This window comes from Carlito syrichta, unplaced genomic scaffold, assembly GCF_000164805.1.
Source record: "Carlito syrichta isolate Samal-C Ts95f unplaced genomic scaffold, Tarsius_syrichta-2.0.1 Scaffold315119, whole genome shotgun sequence".
Classification (NCBI taxonomy): domain Eukaryota; kingdom Metazoa; phylum Chordata; class Mammalia; order Primates; family Tarsiidae; genus Carlito; species Carlito syrichta.
In genome coordinates this window covers 433545-449970 of record NW_007259215.1, presented here as the reverse complement: position 1 = coordinate 449970, position 16426 = coordinate 433545, and the positions used below count along the sequence as shown (strand labels likewise).

The 16426-nt window shown below is 47.7% G+C and overlaps 1 protein-coding gene across 1 annotated transcript in view; it reads right to left on the bottom strand.

Moving 5' to 3' along the window:
- DFNA5 (DFNA5, deafness associated tumor suppressor) overlaps positions 1–16426 on the bottom strand; it is a 75599-nt gene that overhangs the window by 22850 nt on the left and 36323 nt on the right. Inside the window, exons 4-5 of the mRNA XM_008072327.2 lie at positions 5114–5285; positions 2711–2831 (exon numbers count right to left, since the gene is read on the bottom strand). Coding sequence (XP_008070518.1) covers positions 2711–2831; positions 5114–5285 — 293 coding nt within the window. The remainder of the gene's footprint in view (positions 1–2710; positions 2832–5113; positions 5286–16426) is intronic.

Below are 16426 nucleotides of genomic sequence, written 5' to 3'. Positions count from 1 at the left end.
CTCAAAAATTAAAAAAAAAAAAAAAAAAAGACACATTATTCACTACAGCCAAGATATGAAAATAACATACATGTCCACTGACAGATGACTAGGTTAAGAAAATGTGGTATGTATACATAATGGAATACTATTCAGCCCCAAAAGAGGAAATCCTACTATTTGCAGCAACATGGACAAAACTGCTAACTGAAATAAGCCAGACACAGAAAGATAAATACTGTACCATCTCACTTATGTGTGGAATCTAAAAAAGTCAAACTCACAGAAGCAGAAAGTGGAATGGTGGTTACCAGGGGCTGGGGATGGGGTAATGAGAAGATGTTGGCCAAAGCATACAAACTTTCAGTTACAGGAGGAGTAAGATCTGGGGGTGTGACGAACAGCACGGTGGCTATAGATAACAACACTGTATCTTTACTTGAAATTTGCTAAGAGAGTAGATCTTAAGTGTCCCCATCCTCCCTACTCCCCCACCCCCAAACACAGAATGGTAACTCTGTGGGGTGACAGGTGTGTTCATTAGCTTGATTGTGGTCATTATTTCACAATGTGTATGTATGTATATGTCTGCAAAATTATTACTTTGTACACCTTGAATACATACAAATTTTACTTGTCATTTCTATCTCAACAAAGCTGGGGAGTGGGAAGAGTGACACATTGACCACCTATAAATCTGGACAGGACAAATCTGGACAAACCCTAACCCTAACCAAGACATAAATGTTGGGGCTGGAGTCACATAAGTGTAAGTAGCAACACTGGTTATCATGTTCTCATAACAGAGACTAGAAGAACAATTTGATTATCTGCATAATACAAGTTTTTGTTTTTTTAGAGATAGGGTCTCACTCCATCATCCAGGCTGGAATATAGTGACACAATCATAACTCCCTGCAGCCTTGACCTCCAGGGCTCAAGCAATCCTCCTGCATCAGCCTCCCAAGTAGCTGAGACTACAGGCACACACCACTATGCCTGGCTAATTTTTTTACTTTTTGTAGAGATGGGGTCTTGGTATGTTGCCCATGCTCTGATTACTTAACAGACAAAACTCCTTCAAAGAGAATAAAATAATAACAAAAATGCCCGGGATGATACAAATTTAAAGCCAAGGGCCTAAAGGATGTAGGTCACAATTCTTAGTATTCTTGGTATTTCTTGGTCCCCAACCTTTCCACCTAGACCTATTTCTTAATGCTGACAATTTCTCTTTATGTCACCTCAGGTAAATCACCTCAGGCTGATCCATCTGCAAGGTGAGAGAGGGAGGCTCAGTGTCTTCACCCTGTGCCCTAACCATTTCCCCCAGCGATCCTCAGACACCTTTAGCTTTGCCAGCAGTGTCACGCAAGGACACTTAGCATTCTGTTCTGCATCCCTGTGGCTGTAGCTCTGAATGGCATGGCAATTCATGTGGGCTTAGTGAGTGTAAAAGCTGTCTCACGGAAGGCCTCCTCCTCCTCAGCAAACGGGGCAAGAGCAAGAGACAGCAATAGACATGTGCGTGGTCTAGCATGGCACACTTGAAACTTTTTAGTATGGAAAATGGCAAACTGCACAAGAAGACAGAGTTGTATAATGAACCTGCACATCCCCATTCACAGGCTTCAACTCTCAACCATACTTCTTGACCTCTGCTCCCACTCACACACATCACACACACCCTTTTATAAGCTACTTGTGTTATTTTTCTTTGGGTTGTTTTTTTTTAAATTAAAAAAAAATTTTTTAGAGATGTGGGTCTTGCTACGTTGCCCAGGCTGGTCTTGAACTCCTGGGCTCAAGTGAACCTTCCACCTCAGCCTCCCAAAATGCGGGATTATAGGTGTGAGCTACTGCACTGGGCCTTAGTATTCTTTTTGAAGCAAGCCACAGACTTGCTTGTCTTCCATAAATGTTTCAGTATAAATCTCTAAAAAAAGAAGATGACACGTTTTTATAAATAGAACCATAATGTCATTATCATACCCAAAAGGTTAACCACAATTTATTATGTTACATTTATTCATGCATGTCCCCCAGAGGTGGTCACCGAGTCTTCTTGAGTTCAACACAACCTCTTCTCATGGGCACATGAAGGAAGGTGCTGTGGGCACCTGGGACAAGCAGACACCAGCTAAACTAGAGTCCTTGCCTTCTTCAAACAAGACAATGACCAGGATTGCACACTTTGAACACATGTGTGATCAGCAGAGAAGCATGAAGGATGGAAGGTGGGATAACAATAATGGTGATAATAACAGTAACAGAGGTGGAGGCGTAGATAAATGGTCGCTGTGCCAGCCACTTCACTGGACTCATCTGGTTTATTTCTCAGCCCTGCCCTGTGAGGAAATATATTTCCCTGTCCTGAGACGGGAAAGCCAAGGCCCAGTATGACTCAACGGCTTGCCTAAGACTTCACAGGGTGCAGTGGTGCTGGGGTTGATGCTCGCTTTGTCCTCCGGCAGAGCCTCGTTCCTTGTCCCTCTGCTATGCTGGCAGAACCTGCCCCCCACTGATGTCTGGGGAAGAGGGTGGCACTACTCCTGGGCATCCCCCACCAAAACTCCCCAGTGCAGCCTATGAGTCCAGGGAGCAGGTTATGGGGTACCCACACTCTCCTGGCCTCTCCCCCCACAGTCCCCAATACAGTGAGGTCCTCTACAAGTGTGTGCCTCAGGGGAACACGGGGGACCTCTCAGCACCCTCAGGAGGTGACACTCACCAAACTGGCCATCCAACTTCACATACAACTCGATGACGCCATAGGCGATGGTGGTGGCAGCTGGGATCTCCAGCACCACGTTGGTGTCCTTGGTGACATTCCCATCTTCTGTCGCAGATACCTGTGGATGAGAGCACACACTCCCACCTGTGCACTCAGGCTCTCCCTGATTTCTACGCGCCTCCCCACTGTGTCTAGCCTCATGTCTCATATGTAAGAGATACTGGAAACATGTCCACAGCCGGACACAGTGGCTAACGCCTATAATCCTAGCACTCTGAGAGGCTGAGGTAGGAGGATCACTTGAGCTCAGGAGTTTGAGACCAGCCTGGGCAACATAGCGAGACCTTGTCTCTACAAAAAAATTTAAACTACAGGTATGTGCCTGTAGTCCCAGTTACTCAGGAGGCTAGGCAGAAGGATCACCTGAGGCCAGGAGGTTTAGGCCTCAGTGAGCCGTGATTGTGCCACTGTACTCTAGCCTAGGCAACAGAATAAGACACTAACTCAAAAAAAAAGGAACACGTCCACAGACTACAGAAATGAGTAGGAGAGAGGAGCCAGGCACCAGAAGGCAGCAGAGGTAGGGATTTAATCCTTGTTGGTGGCATCATGTTCCCAAGTAAATGGCCAACCTGGTGGCATAAAAGCAAGATTCTAGAGTATGGGATCCCATGAAATGAAGTCTGGAGTGTGAGCAGTGATCCCAAGTGAGGGAAATAAGATCACCTCCCAATTCCCTTCATCAAGAGTTGCTGTAACAACTTTGAAACTCACATGCGAATATCCTAAACAATAACAAAGCTTGACTGAGAGAGCCTGGCTAGGAGAGAGTACGCCAGTCCAAGCATGATCATCCCCCTGTGATATGTTGTGCTGATACCCAAAACCAGAAAGAGAGGGAAGTGGGAGAGGCTGGGGAGAGGAGAGGCCAGGAAGTGAGGCACCAAAGCTCTCTCCTTCAAATGCTCTTACAAATACAGTCCCTTCCCACGAAGCCCTGGGGAGAAGAAGATGAGAATCTATTTATTGGTCAAGCACTGGAGATCAGAGAACTCTTTTTAGCAACTTGATCCTGGTCAGAGTGTGTTGCTTTGGGTCAAGAAATGGCCGCCTGACTCCCAGAGGACTTCGGTGGGTGGTGACTGTGACAGAAGTGTCGGCCAGGCCAGCCTAAGCCCTCTCCCACTGGCATCTCCCTCACCACTGCTGCCCGGCCCACCCGCCCTGCTCTCCCCAGTGAGAATGTCGGCTCCAGACCTGTATCTCCACCTCCCTCCAGATACAACTTTCCTGGGTCCTCCAGAAAAAGTCAAAAGTTACCCCAAAAAGTAAATCCCAAAAATTATCAGCCACCACAGCAAGCTGGAAGGGAAACAGTTAGGACTTGATGGCCACCTATTCCACTGAAGTTTGGTACTAGCTTAGAAGTCAGCTTGCTAAGACTGTGTAGAACTTAACCCAGAAGAGGCCAGTCACAGTGGCTCATGCCTATAAACTCAGCACTTTGGGAGGCTGAGGCAGGAGGATTGCTTGAGTCCAGGAGCTCAAGACCAGTCTGGGTAACATAGTGAGACCTCGTCTCTACAAAAAAAATCAAAAAATTAGCTGGGTATGGCATGCCTGTAGTCCCAGCTACTTGGGAGGCTGAGGCAGAAAGATCATCTGAGTCCAGGAAGTTGAGGCTGCAGTTAGCTATGATTGTGCCACTGCACTACAGCCTGGGAGACACAGTGAGACTCTGACTCAAAAAAACCAAAAAAACACAAAAACAGAAGAATATATATATATATATGTATACATATATATATATATGTAGATTTTAACTCAATTCACAAAGAACTTGAGGCAGCTAATCCCAGAGTAATCATTTTGAGAGCCCTCGCTCTGAGGGGCCCTGTGGATTCTCTTGGATTTGGTCTGGCCAGTGCCCATTTATCCATCTTCCTCCTCCCACAGGAAAGATCACCTGATGCCAGCCCACCCAGCCAACCCGAGTGTTCTGTGGCCCTGCCCTGCTTCAAGAGTGGGCACAACCCAGATAGTCTGGTGAGACACAGGCCCGAGGTGCCCTCATCCTTGGAATTGCAGCAAATCCAGTGGAAGCCTGGAACTGCCAGCCCACAAGGGGAGAGCCTATCTGAGACCCCCAAGGCAGCTCACAATATCCAGGGGCCTGGATTCAGCAATGACTGAAGTTGCTTACTCCAAATATTTCAGCCACACAAGATGATAAATTCTTGCCCACTTAAACCAATTGGAGTTTAATTTCTGTTAACCTGCTACGGAAAGAGTCCTGACGGACGAAGACATCATCACCCAAAGAAGCCCCTGACCACGGTCTCCACGGCTGGGACCAGGTGGGCTGCTATGGCCTTGACCCCAAGGGCCCCCTGCACACACCTGCACCGTCTTGGTCTGGATCCCTACCATGCCGCCACACTTCTCCTCAATCTGAACGTGTTCCGAGATCACACACTTCTGCATCGTCGTGATCTTCTGGGTCAGGATGCACAGGACCTCGTTCCTCCTCTCCAGCACCTGCTGGAGCACGGGGTTTTTCAGATTTATTGTTCTGAAAAAGAAACAGGTTGGTGAGTGGCCTAGTGCCTCAGGGGACATCGATGCAGCAGTGAGTTTCCTCCTCCTCCTGCACAGCAGGGAAGTTGAGGAGCAAACAGATGACAACTGGCTTCGTTGATTTCCTGGTGTTGAAAGAGGGGACAGGTCATGGGGAAAGGCATAAACCAAACACTCCCAAGATTCCCTTGGAGCAGCCAGGCCACTGGGGGGACAGGATGGATGGGCACTGCTGAGTAAGAAGAAAAGGAAATCAACCAGTAGGAGACGGGCAATCCATCTGTCGTAAACCCTGGGAAAGCCACTGTGTTATTTCATCAGAGCTGAAGGATGTCAGACCTTGCAGCCATGGCCCGAGGAACACAGGTTGATGACAGGAGGAATGGCAGCTCACAGCTTCTCGCAGAAGAGAAAGGAACAGCCTTGAAGTACAAGTATTGAGGAGGAAATTAGATTCAAACTTCTTAACATGTCTGAGAAAGATGTTCAATCTCTTAGAAGAGGTTTCATGTCCTTGACCTATAGGGAAACTGAGGTCAGCCAGGTGTGGTCTGCCCAGAGTCACTCAGCAGAGACTTGGGACTCCCACTCAGCCCCTTGAAATTCTGCAGAATTTCAAGAACAGACTGCATTTCTATTAACAGCAAATGATTTCATGCTTAAAAGCAAATGATGAAATAACCTCTCTATCACTTATAAGCAGACCCTGAACATTTACCATGATACTGTAAGAAAGGGATTGGCAGTAGCAGAATACTGCCAGGGTAGGGGACACAGTATTTCAAGCCAGGCAAAGCGGGGACCAAAGGTAGGTCCAAACCTTACTTGTGCGATGACCATTATATACCTAATCCTGGATTGTACCCCACATTTTTAAAATAAAAAAATGAAATAACCTCTCTGGAGATCTCATTCAATGACACGGTTCTATGAAATGGGCAGAAAAAAAACAATTTAGAGGTGGTATCAGCACAAGAATTATGGTGTTCATCCTGGTCTTTTTATTTTATTTTATTTTATTTTATTTGAGTCAGGGTCTCACTCTGTCATCCAGGCTGGAGTACAGTGGCACAATCACATCTCACCCACTGTAGCCTCAATCTCCTGGTCTCAGGTAATCCTTCTGCCTCAGCCTCCCAAGTAGCTGGGATTACAGGTGTATGCCACCACACCTGGCTAATTTTTTTATTTTTTGTAGAGACAACGTCTCATGATATTGTTTAGACCAGTCTCAAACTCCTGGCTCAAGCAACTCTCCTGCCTCAGCCTCCCAAAGTGCTGGGATTACAGGCATGAGCCACCATGCTTCAGGCCTACCCTGGTCTTTTTAAGCAGCCCAAGGTTAGCTATCTTGAAAAGCTCAACCCCCCTCCCTCCAACCACACCCAGCGCTGTGGGCCACTCTCATTCTAGAATCCTGAAGTCAGATTCTCTAGACTTCAGAAAGGATGCCCAGAGCTGGATTGAGAAACTGGGGAAGTCTCACTTCAGTGTAATCACCAACCCAGGGCAAAAACAACCGCAGTGTCCATCAATAGATGAATGGGGAACCAAAGAGTCGTATATTCATGTAATGAGATCTTAGACAGCCATAACAAGAAGTTTTGACACAAGCGACAACACGGATGAAGCTTGAGGACATTATGCTAAGTGACATAAGCCAGGCACAAAAGGACAGTGTATGGTTCCACTTGCATGAAATATCTAGAACAGGCAAATTCAAAGTGACAGAAAGCAGATTGGAGGTTACCAGGGGCTGGGGGGGGGAGTGGAATGGGAAGTCATTGCTTAATGGCTACAGAGTTCCTGTCTAGGGTGATGAAGAAGTTCCAGAAATGGACGGCGGTGATGGGTGCACAACGGTGTGGATGTCCATTTAACACCAAGGTATTGAACACTTCTAAATGATTGAAATAGCCGGGCACAGTGTCTCACACCTATAATCCCAGGACCTTAGGAGACTGAGGTGGGAGAACTGCTTGACTCCAAACCAGCCTGGGCAACCTAGCGAGACTTTGACTCTACAAAAAAATTAAAAATTTAGCTGGGCATAGTGATGCACACCTGTAGTCCTAGCTACTCAGGAGGCTGAAGTCAAAGGATCACCTGAGCCCAGGAGGTTGATGCTGCAGTGACCTGTGATCATACCACTGCACTCCAGCCTGCAACAGAGACCTTCACTCAAAAAAAGACAAAAAAAAAAAAAATTAAAATAGCAAGTGTTATTCATATATATTTTACCATAATAAAAAGACATAAAAACTGGTTCAATCTCAGCATTAGTCAAGGAAATTCAAATTATAACAATGCTTGTATCACAAGTAATCCAAATATATGGATAACAACCACCACAAAGCTGCCCAGAGACTCCATTTCTGGGAAGGAATACAAAACAGGGTTCGAATCCCAGCTCCACCCTCCCACTGGGCAACCTCAAGTGAATGATTCCTCCTCTGCACCTAGGTTTCCTCATGGATAAACATGGTCACGGTGCCCTCCTCGTGGGGTTGTGTTAGGATGTAGATGAGATGGCATGCTGTGAGCAGTCGGTGTGTGCCAAACACAGAGTGAAAGGCCACGCAAATGCCAGCCAGCTCCAACCACCTTCCTGTGTTCCTCTCGGGCACCCACAAAGCAAAGCCACAGTGTGTGCACTGCATGGGAGCTCTGGCTATTTAGATGGCACGGGGTACTTTTTCACGTCATTCCCTTCTTAAAAGACTTTGATGGCTGCACCCCATATCCGCCACTCCACCAGGCTGTGAGGCCTAGGTAATCTGCTCCCAACTCCTGTTAACCTTACCTTCCAGCCCCATCTCTGCGCCTGAAACACGCCAGGCACACACGCAAACCAAGGTCTCGGCACTCTGCCCCAACTGCCACATCTCGCAGACTCACGGGTCACCTCCTGGGGGTGCAGCCCCCATACTATCTGTAGAATGACACCCTGCCATGCGGTCACATCCTAACACCATTCCTCTAGAGACAGTTCCATATTATATTTTTCTAGCTCATTTTTTTATTTGTGTATTGCCTGCCTTCTCCATCTAGAACATAAACTTCATGGAGGCATGGACTGTGCTGTTTCATTCACTGCATATCTCAGGGCCAAAGTCAGCACCTAGTCCATACGAAGAGGCCAGTAAATACATTCTGAAAAATTGAATAAATAAAACTTGTGGAGTTTTTTTCCTCTTTTTTTTTGAGTTGCGCTCTCACTCTATTTCCCAGGCTGGAGTGTGGTGCCATCTTCATGAGTTACCGCAGCCTCAACGTCCTGGACTCAGGCAATCCTTCTACCTCAGCCTCCCGAGTATCTGGGACTACCAGCACACCACCACACCTGGTTAATTTTTTAAATTTTTTTTGTAGAGAGGAAGTCTTGTTATGTTTGCCCAGGCTGGTCTCAAACTCCTTCAGCCTCACCCTCTCAAAGTGCTGGAATTGCAGGCCTGAGCACCTGCATGAGTTTTATCCTCTTTATATTTGCTTTAATGAAAATGGAAACATGTATTTGTGCATCCATGTGTGAAGATGGAGGATTAGCAGCTAGGTTTCACGTGTAAATGTAAACCTTCCTGAGAGACTGTGTTTTATACCCACAGGCAGAGACTTTAAAGATAAAGGTCATGGTGTCCACTAGTCAGAGCACAGAGTCAAGTGTTCCCTTCCTAATGTTGCCATCCCTTTATTGTACAGCATTCTGTCTTCTAGTAGATTCTTGAAAATCTGTACCCTCGGTTACAGTGAAGGCATTGGCTCACCCCCAGCCGGAAGCAGTGCCTGACTCATAACTGATGGCAGAGGAACGACTGAAGGTAGACTTTAGGAGTTGATGTGACCCCACCGGTTTGAAAGACGCCGCACTGCAACGTGCCCCAAACAGAGTCCACTCAGATACCTGATGATGCTCTTTGCCAGTGTAAAAATCTTTGAAAGGAGAGAGCTCAGCATAGACCACCCATGAGGCCATGCTTAAAATGCTTCCCAAACACCAAAGGTGGGGGGAGCAGTCTACAGCAGCAGGGAACTTCCCTCTGCATCTGATGATGGGACAGTCTCGAGATGCTTGCTGGGACCAGCCGAGCACCTTCAAGGGGTCACTGTCCTCAGGAGGTCCCCGTAGGACGACCCCACTGCAGGGCAGGGAACAGACGCTCTCCCAGGGACAGGGCCCATCTCCAAGGCTGAGACCAAGTCACAAAGTAGGAGAGAGTCACAGGGCTACATCTCACAGAGTAGACCGGCTGGGAAATCCTTTCCTGGGCTACAAAGGCAGGGCTGCAAGGACCAGCAGGTGGCCTCCACCCGGCAGTAAAGAAGAACAGACCACTCCCACCCTAGTCACTGGGATTCCGTTTCTCAGGACAGTGCTGCCACCTTTTGGAAACCGGATGCCAGACAAATCTAAGCATCTGTCAGGAGAGACCTCATGGGAACAGTGGGGAAGCCACCTATCAGGGGAAATGAATTGTTCCTTTGGCTCTTTGCAAAGCAATCTCTAGAGGGGGTTCTTCCCCATCTCCCTACTCCCCCCCAGTCAACTCTGCCATGCCCCAAGCAGTCCCAGGGGAGAGAGCAGACACTCCCTTGAGACAGTGCCCTCAGGTGCAAACCTAGAACAAAGCAGGACCCTGGTTCTGGCTCTCCTCAGAGCTAGAATCACCATGTGACAAGGCTTATCTGGGCCCACCAAGTGGGGAAACCAGCCAGATATCAATGTAGTTTCTCTATCATCTTATATATGTACTGTATTCATTTAAAGAGATCCATGATGCCAGGCATGGTGGCTCACACCTATAATGCTATATAATGCCAGCACTTTGGGAGGCTGAGGCAGGAGGATTGCTTGAACCCAGGGTTCGAGAACAGCCTTGGAGAGACCTCATCTCTACAATAAATCAAAAAATTAGCTGGGGGCAGCACACACCTGTAGTTCCAGCTACTAGGAAGGCCTGAGCCCAGGAGGTGGAAGCTGTGATGGCCGTGAGCATGCCACTGCACTCCAGCCTGGGTGACAGTGAGACTCTGACTCACACACAAAAAAAAAGGTCCATGGCTTTCTTCAGACTGCTCATGAGGTTCAAGAAACAAAAACATTTAAAATCCTAGATGGGGAAAGGATACTCAGAGAGGGTGATGGCAGTAACCAAAGTCACACAGCTCAGAAGCCCAGGCTGGTCTTTTACAAAGGCCAATGTAGCCACAGCAGCCCACAGCAGGTGTCTCCCTCCTCTGGGTGAGGGCACCCTCAGGCTGTCCTGGGAACTGGGCCCTCATCTCCATTAACTCTTGTACTGCCACATTTGTTTCCACATGGAAATATCTTGCCTATCTAACCAGACCAGTGGCTGGAGGTTAGAAAGGGGGCTTCTATCCAGATCGTCTGGGAATTTTTTTCAGACTACCCAAGCAAGCCTAACTCCCTGAGGCCACCTCCCTCTGCTGATGCTGTAGCCCTGTACCCTTAGACAGCTCTTCCTTGGGTTGTCTGACTTGCTTCCTCCTCCCTGAACCTGGCAAGAACCACTGAATGGCTTTCAAAAGAGACAAGAAAACTATTAGCAGTGGCTGCTGCTTGGGTGGAGAACTAGGTGGCTGAGAGGACTTTTCACCTTTTCTCATTTGACACTTTGACATTTTAAACCCTGTGAATAGCCTACCTATTCAAAACTTTTTATTTAAAAAAAAAATTCTGGGCACAGTGGTTCACGCCTCTAACCCCAGGACTTTGGGAGGCCAAGGTGGGAGGATCACTTGAGGCCAGGAGTTTGAGATTAGCCTGGACAACATAGCAAGAACTTGTCTCTACAAAAAAAAAAAAAAATCAAAAAATTAGCCAGGTGTGGTAGCACGTGCCTGTAGTCCAAGCTACTTGGGAGACTGAAGTAGAAAGATCAATTGAGCCCGGGAGTTTGAAGCTGCAGTGAGGTGTGATTATGCCACTGCACTCCAGCCAGGACAAGAGTGAGACCTCCACTCAAAAAAAACCAAAATCAAAACCTCTGGACAGACTGTAAGCTCCTGGAGGGCAGAGTACTTGGCTCAAAGCCCACAGACAGAAGAAACTGGGCAGAAGCTCTCCCATGAAAAAATAAGCAACTGAAGACTCTCCATCCCCTGCACAGATATTTCTAGGACCGTCTCCAGCGGCTGAGTGGCTTGCTCTTCCTAGTGGGTAGCAAGACACAAGCAAGGGCAGGAAACCACTGAGAAAGAGGCATAGCATCACCATCTGTAAAGGTTTGGACCCAAAGGAGCACATCTGGGGGCAAGCAATGGGGGGAGAGCTCCCTTTCCTCGCTTGGTGGACTTACTGAACGCCTCGCCCCATTCTACTGTGAGATCATCCTTCTGCCCGTATCTGGTGTGTATCTATGAAGTGTAAACACATGAAGCCAGCCTGGGGCCAGTTCCCAGTCTTATGTCCTGCCAGCTGGGTCCTGGATCTGCTACTCCCTCCAGTCCTGAGGCTGGGCTTCCACATCTCTAGGATGAGGATTTGCCACAAGGATTCCATTCAGGGAGGTCTTGCATAAAGTGACTCACACTCCACCTGACACACAGTGGGTGTTCCATCAATGTTTCTTTCCTTCCACTATTGAGAGGAAAGCCATATCAAGGAAGTCCCTTTCTAGGCTGGCCAAAGACATAGTCATGGTTTTCAGGATGCTTCATGAGGTGAGCCCTCAGCCAGAAGTGGACCCTTTTAAGAAAATGGGTCCAATTAAGAAAATGGTAGCCAAGTGCAGTAGCTCATGTCTGTAATCCCAGCACTTTGGGAGGCTGAGGTGAGAGAATTGCTTGAGCTCAGGAGTTCGAGATCAGCCTGGGCAATATAGTAAGATCTCATCTGTACAAAAAACAAAAAAATTAGTTGGGCATGGTGGCATGCACCTGTAGTTCTAGCCAACTGGGAGGCTGAGGCAGAAGGATCACCTAAGCCCTGAGCCCAGGAGGTCAAGGCTACAATGAGCCATGATTGTACCACTGCACTCCAGCCTGAGTGACAGAGTGGAACTCTGACTCAAAAAGAAAGAAAACGGCCGCATGGATACAGGACAGGATTTGGTACCAGACATGGATAAACTCAAGAAAGCGGCAACATGACACAGGATGGGAGCTGGCTGGGCAGGAACTGCTGAGAGGCAGCAGGGATGACGGAGGGAGGAATGCATGGCTCAGAGCCCAGGATGGCTGCTGGGGACCAGAGCAGCACAGCAGGAAGGGAGACACCTGGTCCTATGGAACCCATCAGCTCCCTGGACCGGTGCTAATGAAGTTGCCTCCTCTCCCAGACTGAAGCCTACATTTCCATTTTCTCTATTTCTAAGGTTTCAAGAGTTGAAATGCAAACTCACAGACAAAAACAACAACAAAAAAGCCAAAAAACCCAGAGAAGACTTAGAATTCCAATGATATTCAAAAGGAGGGAAGTGGCTTTGTTTTCTAGCATAAAGTGGTCCCTCGGGATGCTTCCTGGAGAGACGGGGAAGGCACTCTTTTTTCTCATGCAGACCCCCACACTCTATCTCTCCTTCAGTCATCTTTACAAATAACAGAGTCCTCCAGGCACCGGACCAGATGCTGGCTTCTCAGGGAACGAGACCACAGCAGCCACTATGGGTGGGTCCTCTTATGTAACTACCCTTGGTGATGATGACATGGCCTCGAGAAAGAGTTTCCACTGGCGTCCTCATAAGGCTCTCCAAAACCTAGGGGACATCATGACAGAGTAGGGGCTTTTGTTCAGTCTGCTGGGGAGAAAGTATAAAATTGGAAGGAACCCAGGGGATTATCTAGCTATGGGTGGAAAACCAGTTTCATCTTGAGTATCACCTCTGACCAATCTATCAGCGATGGCTGACGGGCTATAGTGAAAAGGATTCTAAGACTGAGTTTATGAGCTCATGTCTACAGTCCCAGCCCTTTGGGAGGCCGAGGCAGGAGGACTGCTTGAACCCAGGAGTTCAAGACCAGCCTGAGCAATATAATAAGACCTCATTTCTATAAAATATTAGCCGGGCGTGATGGCACACGCCTGTGGTTCTAGCTAATTTGGAGGCTGAGGCGGAAGGACCACCTGAGCCCAAAAGGTCAAAGCTATGATGAGTTGTGATCCTGCACAACTCTGCACTCCACTGCACTCCACCCCGGGCAACAAAGTGACCCCCACCCTCAATAAAAACCAAAAAATAAAACAAAACAAAAACAATAAAAAAAAGATTGAGTCTAGCCTGGGGGCAGTAAGGAGCAATAAGGCTGTGATCAATTGGTAGTATCTGCATAGGGGATGGGGTGGCCTTGATCACCTGGCTCTAATCTAGTGTCTCTGCTCATTGATGGAGAATGCATCCCCAGAGAGGTTACAGACTACCTGAGTCACATGGCACGTTAGTGGCAGAATAAAAAAAAAATCAGGACACACAACTTCTGACTCTGAGGTCAGTGATTTTTCCAGTACACAGTCCTAAAAGCCAATGGTGCAAAGACATTCTGGAGAAACAGTGCAACGACTGCCAAAGTCAGTTTCAACATCTCCCCAGGAACAGAGATAGGGATAGTCGAGACAGCCGAAAGCTGGCGGCCCACCTGTCACTGCAAGAATATTAAGCAGGAATGACCAACCCACCAAAGGAGACATATTATTGATGATGAAGGCTTTAGCCTCTTAGGTATTCTGCCCACGGGGTTTTGATGTATTGGCTAAAGCTGCGGTGAACAGAGAAGCACGTGTCCGTTCACGGACCAGCTGGAAAGGAGGAAAATTAGGTCCATGGATGTTGCCCGTAAAGCCCTTGGCTTTGCCCTTCTGACATTTCATTAAACGGGAATGTCTGCTTCTCTCTTGATAACCTATCTCCTCCACTCCACAGAGGTGGTGAAACACCCCACCAAACCCATGACTGGAGTTTTAATTTCGGTGACTGCCTCCTAAAATCCCAGAATGAAGATGAGGTTGTCTCTTTCACCTGCCTATCCCTCACCCTCACCCTCACCCTCCCTGTCTCCCTCCCAAGGGGATGCTCCATTGGCCCTTTTAAAGCCTGTGAGTTTCTTCACAGTGAAGGGGAGGAAAGCAACACTCTAAACACACGTGCAGCTTCTACAGTCACTGCCCTGGGCACTCTGTACCTGGGAGTTTGGACACCCTCCCACCACCCATCCCCACCCGGTATTGTTCAGGAGCATTAGGGGCTTTGTACTAGGAGAGAGGGAGGGGAAGGTGGGCCCAGCCTGGTCAATGAGACTTGATTTCTTTCTTGGCTAATATTGGTCACTTCCTTGTTCTTATCAGGGATGGGGTGGGGTGTGGGGATTCTGGCCACTAAGACTTGAGGAATATCTGTTGAGGGTTCCCAGATTTTTTTTTTTTTTTCTCTCTTAAAAAGAGGAACAGGGCCAGGCAGGGTGGCTCATACCTATAATCCCAGCACTTTGGGAGTTACACTTTGGGAGGCTGAAGCAAGAGGATTGCTTAAGCCCAGGAGTTGGAGATCAGCCTGGGCAACATAGCGAGACCTTGCCTCTATAAAAAAAAAAAAAAATCAAAAAATAAGCCACGTTTAGTGGTGCACATCTGTAATCCCAGCTACTCAGGAGGTGAGGAGGAACGACCACCTGAGCCCAGGAGATCACTGCTGCAGTGAGCTGTGATCATGCCACTGCACTTCAGACTGGACAACAGAGTGAGACCCCGACTCAAAAAAAAAAAGAAAAAAGGCACAAAAACCACTTTTCTGCCACTGTACCTTGTTGTCTGCAACACGGCTGCCATTTGGTGACCAAGAGAACTTGGGCTGCCAGGATGAGCTCCATGTGGGGGCTATCACAGAGGTCCAGAGCCCCAAACTAACCATCCACCACTAACCACTGAGTGACCCCTGTGTCAAGATGTTTCTTACACAAGGGATAGCAAATGTCCTTTGCAACTAGACACCCTACCAGCTATGTGAAGTTATGACAAGAAGCACAGAGAACTCATAAGCCAAAGTCCCAAAGGCATGTAGCTCATAAGGGCAGGATGAGAATGCAGCTCAGCACAGTCCCACCCCAGAACTTCATCCACATCTATCTTCCCCTTCCCTCCTGGACCCTGCATATGGAAGGTACTTAATGCATGTTTGATTGTTCATCAACAAGCAGCCTTTCTACTCAATCCATAAGAGCATCTCAGAGCCGGGCAGTGCATTTTCTTGGAAACCAAAGCAGCCACCCACTGCTCCTCAGCACCAAACAACAGTCCCAGATCCAACCACAACAGAAACTTCCCACTCATCAGAGATGCTCAACCCGGAGTCAGGGACAGGAAAACTAGAAACTTCAACTACACCCTGGGGCCTCCAATTCCAAAACCATGAGAAAAGCCCTGCTTGCTCTCTCACTTGACAAAGATATGACAAAGATGACTTCAGGATTGTAAATTGCTGAAAAAAAAAAACAAAACTGGGGCATGATGCTAACTGTACACTATTGTCAATGTGACCGGGCCACCCCCACACCGTGACAGCTCCTCCTCTGTCCACATTGTCATCTCTAATACCTTCTCTTACTCACAGAAAACAGCCCAGGGGGAGAGAGAAAAAAAGAGAAAGAGGAAAAAAATTACTGAGCAATTATAGACTGTCAACCGGTGAGACACGTAATTAATTACCTGTAACCAGTGGATGAGACGCAGCAAGTCTGAAAGATGATAAACCCAAGAGAGCAGAGGCAGAGAGATGAATTCACACAGACACGCTTGGAACATCTCTCTGCTTCCAAGCACTGTGCATAAAAGTTGGGCCAGAAAAATCATGTGTTTCGTGGACCTGGCCTTAAATCCTGAGTCCAGGTAAACTAATTAATTTCTGCATTTCAGCCTCCTCAGTTGTGAAATGAAGATAAGCCAATTATCTTTCCAAGCAAACAGTGCTCAGTATGCTGCAGGCACTGCGCCAGCCCCCACAGCGAGCAAGCTGGACACATTCCAGGAGGGACACAGACATAGGCAGTTACAACACACTTTACCCTACAATGTGGTTAATATCTCAACAGGGGAATCAAGGGTTCTGATTGAGGCATAAAGAATAAGTAGGGCCAGGCTCGGTGGCTCAGCCTGTAATCCCACGCCTTTGGGAGGCTGAGGTGAGTGGA